This window comes from Oryctolagus cuniculus, chromosome 7 (assembly GCF_964237555.1).
Source record: "Oryctolagus cuniculus chromosome 7, mOryCun1.1, whole genome shotgun sequence".
Taxonomy (NCBI): domain Eukaryota; kingdom Metazoa; phylum Chordata; class Mammalia; order Lagomorpha; family Leporidae; genus Oryctolagus; species Oryctolagus cuniculus.
The window spans coordinates 56,586,763-56,602,604 of NC_091438.1; the positions used below are offsets into that span (position 1 = coordinate 56,586,763).

General features: G+C 40.4%; 1 protein-coding gene across 1 annotated transcript in view; it reads left to right on the forward strand.

Moving 5' to 3' along the window:
• Positions 1 to 15,842, forward strand: part of RSBN1 (round spermatid basic protein 1) — a 55,525-nt gene that overhangs the window by 17,777 nt on the left and 21,906 nt on the right. The window contains exon 2 of the mRNA XM_002715758.5: positions 815 to 1,488. Coding sequence (XP_002715804.1) covers positions 815 to 1,488 — 674 coding nt within the window. The remainder of the gene's footprint in view (positions 1 to 814; positions 1,489 to 15,842) is intronic.

The window sequence follows — 15,842 nt, forward strand, 5'->3', positions numbered from 1 at the left end:
CAAATTGGATAAGGAAGAGTTGTTAGGGAAGGCTCTTTAAAGAGTGACAATGAAAGCATTTGTAACCCTGTGATTCTTTCACCTATGATATAATTTATAATGGATGGGTAATATTTTATAGTATGCAGTACCACTACTACCAGAGGTTAGTCTTTTGTTATTAGATATTTAGGGGATTCTCAGTTTTTGTTTTAAATAATAGTGTTAGGGATATCTTTATCGTCTTCAATTATTTTCTTAGGTAACTTTTACTTGGAGTAGAATCTGGGTCTGTGGGTTATAACAATTTTCAGGGCCTTTGATACATTTCACTGAATTGCTGTCCATGAAAATTGTATCAGTTTATACTTCCTGCAACAGTATATGAGAAAGACCAAAAAACCATGCCTATTAGATAGGAAAAAAACAGTGTCTTATGGCTTAATTTGCCTTTGACCCACCTACATGAACCATAGTGATTTATGGATTGATAGCAAAATATGACAAGCTTCTTCAAAATAAGTTTACAATGGTTACTGAACAAATGTTTCATAGGATTATAGCTTATGTGAAATATCTTGGTTATTTCCTTCAGTTTTTATTGCAAGTCATTTTATATGCGTACCCTTGTATTACCTACTTTTTAACCTAATCTTCAACCAAGAATGTTATTGTATTTTAAGATCTTTGTGTCATTCATTTTCTAAAGATGTAAGTTGTAATGGAAAATTCTGAGAAATTGAAGATAGACTTTAATTTGTGATCAAGTACCTTAAGAAGCTTGTATATTGACACTAGTCTTAGCAACTAACTTCTTTTTAATTATTGTGGCCAGAAACACCAGATGAAAATGGTAAAACCCAGAGAGCTGATGATTTTGTCTTGAAGAAAATAAAGAAGAAAAAGAAAAAGAAACACCGAGAAGACATGCGAGGAAGACGTCTTAAAATGTACAATAAGGAAGTACAAACTGTCTGTGCTGGCCTGACTCGCATCAGTAAGGAAATCCTCTCCCAAGGACAACTAAATAGCACTTCAGGAGTTAATAAGGAGTCCTTCAGGTATCTGAAAGATGAACAGCTATGCCGATTAAACTTGGGCATGCAAGAATATCGGGTACCCCAGGGAGTACAAACACCTTTCATGACTCACCAGGAACATTCTATTCGTAGAAATTTCTTAAAAACAGGTACTAAATTTAGCAACTTTATTCATGAGGAACACCAGTCCAATGGTGGTGCTCTTGTCCTTCATGCTTACATGGATGAACTCTCATTTTTGTCTCCAATGGAGATGGAGAGATTTTCTGAGGAGTTTCTTGCTTTGACATTCAGCGAAAATGAGAAAAATGCTGCTTACTATGCTTTAGCAATAGTGCATGGAGCGGCCGCTTATCTCCCAGACTTCTTGGACTACTTTGCTTTTAATTTCCCCAACACTCCAGTGAAAATGGAAATTCTGGGCAAGAAAGATATTGAAACAACAACCATTTCAAATTTCCACACTCAGGTAAGGTTAAAATAATTGTTTAATTATTTAGTAAACACAGTATCTTAACTGTATTAACTTCATTCTATTATATAGTTTATACCAGCTCATTTTGATAAAAATTCATGGTGATAAAGGTGCTTCAAATTGTCTGTATCTCCCATTGAAAAATTGTAATCACAGAGTTCTTTGGAATGGGGCTTGTTGACTTTCTTGAAGAAGTGCTTTATACATGTTATGCATCATTCCAAGTCTCTATGGCAAGCCAGCTTGAAAACTCATACTGTCTTTCCCAAGTCAGGTAATGGTAGTGTGGAAAATGTGGTTTAGATCTGGTAACCTCAAGGTAACTTTATTTAAGACTTAAGCTTACTGTCATAATAAAACATGTGAGGTTGTTGGCCTGCTTATTTATTAAGTTTTTCCTATTTTTGTTTCTCTTCTTTCAGTAACTTGTTGGCAGTCTGTCCCAGAAATATACCCCATTTATGTTACATGGGAGTGTCACTAGGAAGACTGCTGTAGCCTGTGCTCCTTCTGCCTGTGCACTGTTGTAGGTGAAGACATTTTCTGAAGCCTTGCTTGGGAGGCTAGGCTTAAGTCAGCAGGGAAACGACTGCTTCCTTTCCTAACCAGTATTTAAACCAAGCATTTTTTTCACTGAAGTTATGTTAGGGTGTAAAAATAAATTGATACTGTGTCCTAGTTTTTTTCCTGCTTGCTTTTCTCATAAGGATTATGGTTATGGATGGTAGGCTGTAAGTTTGTACTATGTATGTTGTAAATTCAAGATGAGTGGAGACTGTTTCACTTTTTTAGTGATTTATGATTTTGCAGCCTGTTTTTTCAGGTTGTCTAGTAATTTGCTGCCATTCTTTTCCCTGAAGACTTTTTTTTTAAAGGATAGTCTGTTGCATAATAAGACTCTCAGCTGCTTACATTATTGTGGTTTCATGCCACTTAGATTTATTTGAAACCTCTAACTTGAATCTTTTTAGTGAGTCTTACCATCCTTGCCTCCAGTGAGGGGAGAAGCCAGTTTAGATTTATGAGCTTCAGAATTTATCTAATTGAAGTTCTCTCTGCAGTAGAGAGAGCAGGAGCAGCCAATCTGGAGAGGTCGCAAGACGGGGCTGCCCAAGACGTTGGAACACGATGTGCAATAAAGGGCTTCGTCTTGGATTTTGGCCTTATTACCACAATCAGGTACCGAAGTGCTGACTTTTGTAGTAGATTTTCTTTTTTCTTTTTCTTTTTTTTTAAAAAGAGTTTTGCCCTTTGAAAGTTAAGGAGTCCTATTTTTATAAATACAACAGAAGAGACTGAAAACTGTTTTCCTGATATATTCCATTAATCCCAGTAAGTCCTTAGTTAACAAGGAAAGATACTGCTGAGAGCAGAGTTAATGTACCCTGTCACTTTTTTAGTTTAGAAAAATGCAGCAAATTTTCTCTTCTGATTGATAGACCAGCATGCATATCTGAGAAATAAGCCAGAAATTTGTGGGGGAAAGGTCCTGGTTTTGTAAGGGTGACTTTTTAACTTTTGTATTAGGCTGTAGCAGATAAAGTTTGTCAGCAGAGAGTTCCATCTTAACAGTTTTTAGAAAAAGAGTTTTTAAAATATCTTCAAATATTCCCTGCTGATTTTTGTCCTCCAATTAATTTTTTAAAATGGAGCTGAGATTTTAATGACTTTACCAACAACTTACCTTGAGATTTACTTTGAGATTTCTAAAATAACCACTTTAAAAAAATTAGCAGATTATTATTAAATTAGATATTAAGTATGTCAGTCTTATAAGAATATTGAGAACTGTTGGACAAGTTTGTGATCTGGAGGTCATGGAACTTAATTTTATTTATGAATTTCTGGCCTTGGAGAGAAGTGTGATGTAGAAGTAGGAGGTTAAATGAGCCCATAAGACTTTTAACTTAAATTTGTGCCTGTAAAATCTTTGGCATATTTTAAATGTTGGGATTTAAACTAATACAAATAGTTCAAATTTATTTAGCACTTTATGGATTATAGAAATGTTTTCACATTCATATATGAATATTTATAGCAATTGGGGAGTTAGGTAAGCAGTTCTATTTTTCATCCATTGAAGAAACTGAGGATTGTGGATGCTCTTTGTTAACCAAGGCTACATGGCTAGCAAGCAGAAGAGTCAAGGTGTAAATCTATTGCTTGAGCAATAGCACGCAATTTTACTACACTTGTTCCTTGCTTCAGTTATTGGAGAAGAGATTAGTGCTTTTATATGTCTACTACTGGCCGGCGCCGCGGCTCACTAGGCTAATCCTCCGCCTAGCGGCGCCGGCACACCGGGTTCTAGTCCCGGTCGGGGCGCCGGATTCTGTCCCGGTTGCCCCTCTTCCAGGCCAGCCCTCTGCTGTGGCCAGGGAGTGCAGTGGAGGATGGCCCAGGTGCTTGGGCCCTGCACCCCATGGGAGACCAGGAAAAGCACCTGGCTCCTGGCTCCTGCCATCGGATCAGCGCGGTGCGCCGGCCGCAGCGCGCCGGCCGCGGCGGCCATTGGAGGGTGAACCAACGGCTAAGGAAGACCTTTCTCTCTGTCTCTCTCTCTCACTGTCCACTCTGCCTGTCAAAAAAAAAAAAAAATAAAATAAAAAAAATAAAAAAAATAAAAAAAATAAAAAAATAAAAATATGTCTACTACTGTAGTCGGTGAAATTAAAGCAGTGTACAGAAGGCTTTGTTTCTAATGTTTTTACCACATGCCTTTAGATCATTGGGAATAAATGAATACCTAGAATATTTTGGATTTCTTTGTCTTGGGAAGTCTTACAAAATGTGATTGACCTAAATAAAGTTGTTAATTTTTTATTTTAGAGATACTGTTATTGGAAGTTATTTATAGTTTAACTATATAGCCATAATAATTATTCTTGAGTATTATTCAGTTTAGTCCGCATTTATTGAGAACTTATTTTGGACTGGGCAGTTGTTCACCTAATTGATGAGCTCAGTGTAGTGGAGATGAATCAACTAACAATTCCAATACAGCTGATGTATTAGAGTAGAGATAGGGATCAGAAGTCTGTGGGGTTATCTCAGACTTGTGATTAGGAAAAGCTTTTTTTTTTTGAAGATTTATTTATTTATTTTAAAAGTCAGTGTTATAGAGAGAGAAGTGGGGAGAGAAAGAGATGCCTTCCATCTGCTGGTTTACTCCACAGTTGGTTGCATTAGGCAGCACTGGGCCATGCTGAAGCCAGGAGCTTTATCCAGGTCTCCTATGTATGTAGCAGGGGCCCAAACACTTGGGTCATCTTCCGTTGCTTTCTCAGGCCTCCAAAAGAGAACTGGATTGGAAGTGGAGCAGGTGGGATTCAAACCAGTTGCCCATATGGGATGCCTGAGCTGCAGATGGCAGCTTTACTTGCTATGCCACAGTGCCAGCGCCAGGAAGGACATTTTAAGGCATGGATACTTGAGTAGAACTTTTTTTTCTTTTTTAAGATTTATTTTATTTATTTGAAAGGCAGAGTTAGAGGAAGAGGGAGACACACACACACATACACACGCACAGAGGAGAAAGAGTAAGAGATCTGCTGTCTGCTGGTTCACTCCCTAAATGGCCACAGTAGCAGGGGCTGGACCAGGCCAAAGTCACAAGGAGCCTGGAAACCCATCCAGGTCTTCCACATTGGTGTCAGCGGTCCAAGCAATCAGACCGTCCTCCACTGCTTTCCCAGGCACATTAGCAGGGATCTGGGTTGAAAGTGGATCAGCCAGGACTCAAAATGGCTCTCATACGGAATGCCGTGTCACAGATGATGGCTTAACCTGCTGTGCCTCAACACCAGCCCTTTGAGTAGAATCTTGAAAGCAGATTAATACTTAACTTGGTAAAGACTTTTTTTGGGGGAGGGGATTTATTTGTTTGTTTGAAAGGCAGAGTTACAGAGCAAGAAAAGGAGAGAGAGAGAGAGAGAGAGAGAGAGAGATCTTCTATCCACTGGTTTACTCCCCAGATGGCTACGATGACCTGGGCTGGACCAGTTTGAAGCCAGGAGCTTCTTCTGGTCTCTCAAATGGTTGCAAGTGCCCAAGCACTTGGACCATCTGCACTGCTTTCCCAGGTGCATTAATAGGGAGCTGGATTGGAAGTGGAGCATCTGGGACTTAAACCGATGCCCATATGGGATGCTGATGCTGCAGGCTGTGGCTTTAATCTGCTGCACTGTAGTGCTGGCCCTGGTAAGGGCATTTTAAACAAAGGAGAATTATAGCTTATGCAAATGCATAGAGGCATTTGAGAATATTCCATTTTCAGGGAGCTACAAATAGCTTGACATGCAAGCCGATGGCTCACTGTTAAGAAGTGGTAGGAATTCAGAGAGAGGAGAGAGAAAGGAAATCAATAGTGTGAAGAGCTTTTATGACGTAATGAAAAAAAAGTACTTTTTCCTAAAGGTAATAAGGAATTATTGGTGAATATTAACAGGTGAATGTTGAGCAATTTATATTTGCAAAGATTGCATGGTACTGTGGGGAATGTAACCAAGAATGGAAATGGAATCAGAATCAAGAAGATTGACAAGGTTACTGTAGTAAACAGATGAGAAATGATCCATGTCCAAACTGGTATTCTCTCTCTCTTTTTTTAAACAAGACTTAAGACGAGAGAGAGATTGATCCTCCAACTGCTAGTTCACTTCTCAAATAGTTGCAACAGCTGGGGCTGGGTCAGGCTGAAGCCAGGGGCCAGGGACTCCATTTAGGTTTCTCATAAGTGATAGGGGCCTGCGTACTTGGGAGACTACTTTCACAGGCCCATTAGTAGGAAGCTGGATCCAAAGCAGAGCATTGGAGACTCAGACTGGCACTCTGATCTGGGGTGCTGGTGTCAAAAGCAGCAGCTTAATCTTCTGCACCAAAATGCCTGCCCTCAAACTGGTATTGATACTAGAAAGAAAATAATAAGATTTGAGATTATAATTAGATGATAGAGATTAACTAGACTTGGTGAGGGACATGGAAAGAATGTCTTAAGGTGTGGTCTGGACAAAAGGGGGATAGTGGTGCTGGTCAGAGTCAATGCAGGGTTGGAAAAGCTGGTTTCTTGGGGGTAGAAGGTGTTGGTGAGTTCAGTTTAAGGCTTTTGTTTGTTTTAAGATTTATTTATTTATTTTAGAAGGTAGAAAGAGAGGGAGAGACAGATCTTCCATCTGCTGGTTCATTTCTCAAATGGCTGCAACAGCTGGGGCTGGGCCAGGCCAAAGCCAGGAGCTAGGAACTCCATCCAGGTCTGCCACATGAGTGGTAGGGGCTCAGGCACTTGAGCCATAAGCCACTGCTTTTCCAGGCACATTATCAGGAAGGTGGATTGGAAGCAGAGTACCTGGGACTTAAACTGGTTGGTACTCTACTGGGAGATTCTGGCATCATAGGCAGCAGCTTAATCAGCTGTGACATAATGCCAGCCTCCAGTTTTTGAGGTAGAGGTGTCTATATGGGTGCTGTTAGAATATCTATTAGGTACTCGAATATCTGGATCTAAGATTGGGAGGCAAATGCAGGCAGAAGATGTAGATGTTGAATAAATTGGCAAATAGCTAGGTGATCCAGGGATAGCATTAGAATGGAAAAGAAAGACAAGGATGAATCTTGTGATGAACTTGTATGAGTACGAGAAACATGGGAAAAGACCAAAAAGAAAGGTAGATGAGACTAAGAATATATGTTTTCTAAAATTTTTTAAAGATTTATTTATTTATTTGAAAGGCAAAGTTACACAGAGAAAGAGAGGCAGAGAGAGAGAGAGGTCTTCCATCCACTTGTTCACTCCCCAGATGGCCACAATGATGGCAGCTGTGGCGATCCAAAGCCAGGAGCCAGTAACTTCTTCCAGGTCTTCCACACAGGTGCAGGGGCCCAAGGACTTGGGCCATCTTCCACTGCTTTCCCAGACCATAGCAGAGAGCTGGATGCAAAGTGGAGCAGCTGGGACCCTAACCGACACCCATATGGGATGCTGGTACTGCAGGTGGCGGCTTTATCCACTATGCCACAGCGCTGGCCCCAATCTAGATTTTTTATAAAGATTTATTTTCCTTATATGTAAGAGAGAGACAGTGATCTTCCACCTGCTGGTTCACTCCTCAAATGGCTGCAGTGGCCAGGGCTGGGTCATGCCGAAGCCAGGAACCAAGAGCTTCATGCTTCATCCTGGTCCCTCACATGGATGCAGGGGCCTAAGCACTTGGGCCATTTTCCTCTGCTTTCTCAGATGCATTAGCAGGGAGTTGGATTGGAAGTAGAGCAGCTGGAATATGAACTGGAGCCCAGATGAGATGCTGGCATTGCAGGCTGCGACTTTGCCCACCATGCCAAACACTGGCCCCTAAAAGTTTTCTAGATTTTAAGAATGATGGAGTGATTATTATATCCATATAGGGAATCAAGTAAGATAAACATGGAAGGTACTGATTAATTAGGAATTTTTTTGGAAATGTTAACTATGGATTTTTAAATATTGTAAACTATGCCTTTTCTTTGTAACTTTGCTGTTTATAATGTGCTGTACTTAAAAACTGGGCACTACTAGGGAGCTTGTCAGAAAGGCAGACTCTCATGCCCTTATCCAGATCTTCTGAATCAGAATCTTCTGTTGAAAGGTGCCCTGGTGGTTCATGTGTACTTGAAAGTTTGAGAAGTTCTACCTTAGAACTCATGTCCTCTAGCCAGAAGAAATGAAGTGCAGGTTTGTTTTGTGCAAGAAAAATTTTGGTTACTGTGACTTTGCTATTTTTAAATTATTTTAGTGGCTATAGGTAGACCTATGTATATAGGCCTTTTTTTATTATTTTTTTTAACATTCTGTAGAAATAAAATGTTCTAATACCAAAGGAGGTAAGTTTATATCGTTGAAGAAACAAACTGATAACTTATTTGATTACTGACTCTTAGCAATTGATACAGGTTAATGTTGTAAATTTGAATTTTTGCTGTAAAAGACTACATATGTACTGACACAATTTGGTGTCTTAATTCTGCAGTATTATTCAGTTCTGAATAAATTTTAATATAACAGGCTAAATACCAGGTTTGACCAAAAGGTTCCAGTGTTTGTGGAATCCTAAGGTCAGTTAATAGAGAAAAATTAGAGCTCACTTAGAAATGTTATTTCTCCTCAAAATTAAATATGTGTACACTTATGTATACCTTAAGAATAAATGTTAAGCTATGCTATTTTTAAATTAGGTTTTGTATTTGTAATTACAATATTGGCTACTTGAAAAAAAATTTTTTTTACAGACAGAGTTAGTGAGAGAGAGAGAGAGAGAAAGGTCTTCTTTTTTTTTTTTTTTAACTTTTATTTAATGAATATAAATTTCCAAAGTACAGAATATTGATTACAATGGCTTCCCCCCCATAACGTCCCTCCAACCCGCAACCCTCCCCTTATCCACTCCCTCTCCCCTTCCATTCATATCAAGATTCATTTTCGATTCTCTTTATATACAGAAGATCAGTTGAGCATACATTAAGTAAAGATTTCAACAGTTTGCTCCCACACAGAAACATAAAGTGAAAAATACTGTTTGAGTACTAGTTATAGCATTAGATCTCAATGTACAGCACACTAAGGACAAAGATCCTACATGAAGAGTAAGTGCACAGTGACTCCTGTTGTTGACTTAACAAATTGACACTCTTGTTTATGGCCTCAGTAATCACCCTAGGCTCTTGTCATGAGCTGCCAAGGCTATGGAAGCCCCCTGAGTTCACTGACTCTGATCATATTTAGACAAGGCCATGGTCAAAGTGGAAGTTCTCTCCTCCCTTCAGCGAAAGGTACCTCCTTCTTTGATGACCCATTCTTTCCACTGGGATCTCACTCGTGGAGATCTTTCATTTAGGTTTTTTTTTTTTCCCCCAGAGTGTCTTGGCTTTCCATGCCTGAAATACTCTCATGGGCTTTTCAGCCGGATTCGCATGCCTTAAGGGCTGATTATGAGGCCAGAGTGCTGTTAGGACATTTGCCATTCTATGGGTCTGCTGTGTATCTCACTTCCCGTGTTGGATCATTCAACTTGATCAGCCCTCACCCTGACTGTTGATGAGCCACTTAATATGTTATCCCTCTTAGTATTTTTTTTGTTTGTTCTACTTAATACTTTTGGTTGAATACTGTAATCAATACACAATTCTTCTTAAGTGCTGAAACTTAACTGAAAAGTGATCGCTGTTAAATATAAGAGTGGGAATAAGAGAGGGAAGAGGTGTGCAATTCGGGACATGCTCAAGCTGACTTACCTCAAACAGTAGAGTTAGAAACATACCAGGGGATTTGAATTCAATCCCATCGAGGTGGCATGTACCAATGCCATCTCACTAGTCCCAGTGATCAATTTCTGTTCACAATTGATCGTAATGATAGGACTAAGAACCAAAGGGATCACATAAACAAGAATAGTGTCTGCAAATACTAGCTGATAGAATCAAAAAGAAAGGTCTTCTTTTTCCATCGGTTCACCCCCCAAAAGGTTACTATGGCTGGCACGCTGCGCCAATCCGAAGCCAGGATCCAGGTGCTTCTTCTTGGTCTCCCATGCCGGTGCAGGGCCCAAGCACTTGGGCCATCCTCCATTGCACTCCCAGGCCAAAGCAGAGAGCTGGACTGGAAGAGGAGCAACCAGGATAGAGTCCGGCGCCCTAACCGGGACTAGAACCTGGGGTGCTGGTGCCTCAGGTGGAGGATTAGTCAAGTGAGCCGCGGCGCCGGCCGAAAATTTTTTTAAGAAAAAGGTTTTTTAAATTTATTTGAAAGGCAGAGAGAGTGAGTCAGAGATTAATCTTCCATCTGCTGGTAACCTTCCAAATGGCTGCAGTGGCGAGGACTGGGCCATGCTGAAGCCAAGAGCCAGTAGCTTCTTTCGGGTCTCCCACGTGGGTGATAGAGGTCCAAGTGCTTGAGCCATCTTGCACTGCTTTTCCAGGCCATTAGCAGGGCTTAATTGGAAGTGGAGCAGCTGGGACATTAACTGGCACCTGTATGGGGTGCTGGTGTCACAGGTAATGTCTTAATCTGTGCCACACTTCCAGCCCCCAAAACTTTTTCAATGATTTTGTACTTTGAATTGTGATAGCTTGGCGATAAGCATGCAATCCTTGACATCTTCTGTATTATAAAAATCTTACAGTGAGCTGGATGTTTAGTGTAGCAATTGAAGGGTATACGTGAAGAAGAAGGATATATAATAAATGTATGTGCTGGGGAGAGGAGAGACTGGTAAATATGCTTTTAAAAATTAATCTTATTTATATGGGAGGCAGACACAGAGAGCTCCCAAATGCCAGTTTACTGCCCAGGTACCTGCAGTGGTTGGGGTTGGACCTGCAGTCAAAACCAGGAGCTGGGAAGCTCAGTCCAGGTCTTCCAAATAGATGGCACGGACCCAACCAGCCAAGCCATCACCTGATGTCTCACAGGGTCTGCAGTGGCAGGAAAGCTGGAATCGGGAGCAAGACCTGGGCTGTAAAAACCCAGGTACTCCTCCCATAGCATGTGGGCCTAGACCAAATGCTTACCCCTAACTCTGTTTTTGTTTTATTTTATTTTATTTTTTAGACAGGCAGAGTGGACAGTGAGAGAGAGAGACAGAGAGAAAGGTCTTTCTTCCTTTGCCTTTGGTTCACCCTCCAATGGCCGCCGCTGCCGGCGTACCGCGGCCGGCGCGCCGTGCTGATCCGATGGCAGGAGCCAAGTACTTCTCCTGGTCTCCCATGGGGTTCAGGGCCCAAGTACTTGGGCCATCCTCCACTGCACTTCCCTGGCCACAGCAGAGAGCTGGCCTGGAAGAGGGGCAACCGGGACAGAATCCGGTGCCCCGACCGGGACTAGAACCCGGTGTGCTGGCACCGCAAGGCGGAGGATTAGCCTAGTGAGCCGCGGCGCTGGCTGTTTTTGTTTTAAATTAGCTACAAAGCAAAGAGCGAGCGTGCTCATGAGCACTAGCTCACTCTGTGAATGCTCTCAGTGTCCACAGCCACCCATACTCGAGAGGTGGGAACTCAATTCTGGTTTTCCAGCTAGGTGTCAGAAACCTACTTTAGCCATCACTGATGCTTCCCAGGGTCTACACTAGCAGGAAACTGGAAGCAGGAGCCAGAGCTGAGGATTGAACCCAGATACTCTGATGTAGGAACTGCTGTCTTAATCGCTAGACCAAACAGCCACTCAATATGTGTATTTTAAGTTCTTTTTTTTCAGAAAAATTATAAACACATAGACACACATAATTGTGGTCTTATTAAAGATCATGTCTTTTTACCTTTTTTTAGGTAGCATTTCTTATGTTACTTTTATTAATCTATAAAATGGTTATGTTCTGTAAGCTTATATTCAATCTAAATGTCTACTGTTCTAGAAAACAAAAACTTATTTCCCTATTGTGTGTGGGACAAAGCCTTAAATGGATTTAGTATGTGCTTTCAGATCTTTGATTAATATAATTAACTTTTTATAATGAATTGATACTAGTAATAAAGAATTTGTATAGTGATGTAAAATTTGGGAGATAAACCCTTAAAGAATTCTACATATCAGTGTGCTATATGAAAGGAGAAATAAATATTTTAAAAAGCTGGCTTATAAAATTTAATGACACCAGTACAAATAGTAGATTCTTTTTTTGTCATTCCTGATTACAGCTTATAATTCACTTTGACCCATTCATACTGCTTTTCTCACTGTATGTTTTCAAGTAGTAATGCCTTTCCATTTACAGGTCACAGTGTTAACATAATTTCTGACAAGCTTTTTCCCTTCTGTTTTTTTAAATAATTAGCTTGAATAGGCTTCTTCCTAAAACATGAGTTCTGTGAAATAATCTACCCCTCCGCTATAACTGGCTTTTCCATATAGTACATTTCTAGCTTGGTGCACCACTGAGGTTTTTTTTTTTTTTTTTTTTTTTTTTTTTAAGATTTATTTATTTGAAAGGCAGTTACAGAGAGGCAGAGAGAGAGCGTGAGCAAGCGAGCGAGCGCACCTCCATCTGATGGCTCACTCCCCAGATGGCTACAATGGCTGTAGCTATGCCGATCTGAAGCCAGGAGCTTCTTCCTGGTCTGCTATGTGGGTGCATAGCAGAGAGCTGGACTGGAAGTGGAGCAGCTGGGACTTGACTGGAGCCCCTATGGGATGCCAGCACTGCAGGTGGCCTTACCTGCTATGCCACAGCATTGGCCCCACCACGGAGTTTTTAATTGGTTATGGCTGTCCCTTATAAACGATGTATATGTTGGGGACACAGTTGAACTTACTTAACTCTCAGAAGTTGCTTCAGGATAATTTTGTAAAGTTGAGTTTCTCATCTGTAGGACTAGATATGTATTGACCCAAAACAATGTGTATATTTAAAGATCGTTTTATATTTTACAGCTATTTAAAATATATCGAAATTTTTAATATATATCAAACTATTTTCCTATATGCATATTTCTGTGATTCCACATCCTTTTCATCTACCCATTTTGCCTTCTAATTTTACAAAAAGCTAAGTTTTCTCTGTTGACACGTCTTCTGGCAGCTTTACTTCTTTCTATTTAGTCTCTCCTTACCTTGTTGTAGTCCTCTCAACACTTATTTCTTCCTTCACTGTGCCCCAGTGTATATATACTTTGGAAAGTGGTAGAGATCAACCTCTTTTTGACTACAGGGAGGATTTCCAGGCCAGAGTTTCCCAAGCCTACCAGATTCAAAGAATAAACTGGGGTTGCTAATTCAAAATACATATTAGGATCTCAGGTTCTTTTTCTGAAAATTCTGATGCATTAGATGTGGAAAAGTTGAGATAAATACCTCAACTGATCTGATTCCTGTAATTGAGGAAGTTTAAGAAACACTGTTTAAAACCATATCCCAGGGCAGGCATTGTGACCTAGTGGGTTAAGCCACCCAAATTGCAAGTCCTGCGATTGAATCCTGCTTCTACTTTAGATCCAGCTTCCTGCTAACGCTCATGTTGGGAGGCAGCAGATTATGGCTTAAGTACTTGGGTCCCTGCTACCTTAAGTGAGAGATCCTGAGTTCCGTGTTCCTCCTTTTGACCTGGCCCAGCTCTAGCTGTTGTGGGCATTTGGTAGAGTGAACCAGAGGAAAAGAAGATTGATCTTTTTCTGCTTTTCAAATAAAAATAAACTTTAAAAAAACCTTTTAAAACTATATGCCATCTACTATTACTCTGATTCCTTTCATTTGACTTGTAGATAGCATCTTTTTAGAATTCCCTAGCATTATAAACTGAAAGACACTCTTGTCTAACCTCTACTTAGTACAGATTTTTATTAAAAGAAAAATCATTTCCGTATTGGTAATCATTTCATTTGAGGCCTTGTCTGTTTGTAAGGTTTCCTGAGTTCCACTGAACCCTCAACATTGCTTAGAAATGTCTTTGTTCAGCTTGCTTGCTTGTTCTCCATAGTGACAATTTAGGCTTTTAATCTGTACATCTTTTCCTCATTCCTTGTTAAAATAGAGAAGATACCTACTCCTCCTCAAAGACTAATCTGTCTACTTGGCTTTTGGGTTCCATCTCTTAGCCTGCCTAAATTATTTTTTTTTATCATAAAATACACCTAAAATAAAATTTATCATTTTGACCATTTTTCAGCATATAATTCTGTGGCAGTAAGTTCATGTACAGTGTTACACAGTCATCACCACCGTTCATTTCCAGAACTTTTTCATCATCCCGAACAGAAACTTTGTATTCATTTGTTTAGGATCTTTAATGTCAATTACCTATCCCCACCCCTCCAATTTATATTAAATGAATTCCTGCTTTGTATGTGTTCTCTGTGTTTTGAAAATAAAAAGAATAACTTTTTCTTTCTCCCCAGAAGTAACTCTTTATCCTGAATTTGTGGTTTATAATTTTATTGCATCATTTAATGTTTTAATAATGTGTGTATTTTGAGAGCCCCCAGCTAAATTGGGGTTTTAGTACCAGAGCAGCTAGGAAAGGAAAGGAAGTTTACAGTGTGCCTTTCACAAGATAATTTTTTAAAAAGATTTTATTTATTGATTTGTGAGGCAGAGTTACAGACAGAGAGAGGGAGAGACAGAAAGGTCTTCCATCTGCTGGTTCACTCCCCAAATGGCCACAATGGCTGTAGCTGAGTTGATCCAAAGCCAGGAAGTAAGTGCTTCTTCTGGGTCTCCCACACAGATGCAAGGGCCCAAGTACTTGGGCCATCTTCCACTGCTTTCCAGGCCATAAGCAGGGAGCTGGATTTGAAGAGGAACAGCTGGAACACGAACAAGAACTCATGGGATGCTGGCACCACAGGTGGAAGCTTAGCCTACTATGCCACAGTAACAGCCCCACGCAAGATACTTTTTTTTTTTTTTTACCTGTGGATAACCTAGTGCCTACTTGTGCAGCCAAGTCAGAGGGCCCCTCACGCAGGAAGCTTTTTCATACTGGCAGATACCCACGTGGCTCTTGTCCATTTTATGCCTGTCTGACCATCGCTGTGGTACTGTGAGCCTGACATTGTGTTCTTCCTGATGTCCCAGCTTGGGGTAGCCCCTGGTTCTTTAGATGGAAGGCCCAAATTTAACACTGCATCCACAGTAGGAAATCTGTTCAAAAATTCATTACTTAAACATCAAGGCAGGGAAGGTATAATGAGTTGGGAGGGTAGTCCTCTGTAGGTAATAAGAAGCAGGGATAAAGAATCAGGCAAAGAGAGAGAACCTAACGACCAACAGTATGGGAAGGGTCGGGTCATCAAAAAGTTCCTGGGAAATGCACATTATGAAAAAGACTGCATGGGTTTTAAAGAAATTTACACCAAAATAAATATCTTTTACTTTCATTTTTTCACAAATTAAAAACAATTTATTTATGCAAAAGACAGTGACAGGCAGGTACAGAGAGTGAGCGAGCTTCCATCTTCTGGTTTACTCCCCATATGGCCTCAACAGCTGAGGCTGGGCCGGGCCAAAGCCAGGATCCTGGAACTCCATCCAGGTCTTCTATGTGGCTTGTAGGGGGTCCAAGCACTTTGACCATTATCTGCTGGCTTCCCATGTGCATTAACAGGGAGCTGGATTAGAAATGGAGTGGTGAGGATTCAAACTGCCACTTTGATGTGCAATACCTTATCCCACTGAACTACAATGCTGGCTCCTCTATGAGTTGTTTTTTTTTTTTTTTTTTTTTTTTTTTTTTTTTTTTTTAAGTACTACCATATATGAGAGAATTTGGTGTGGGTCACTTTTAAGATTACAGTCAGATAGCAGAATGATCTATTAAAGGAAGTGGCAGGAAAGTAGGGCACACAGTCTGCTAAGCAGAAGAGATGCCTCTTAAGTTCTCATTTCTGGCCTG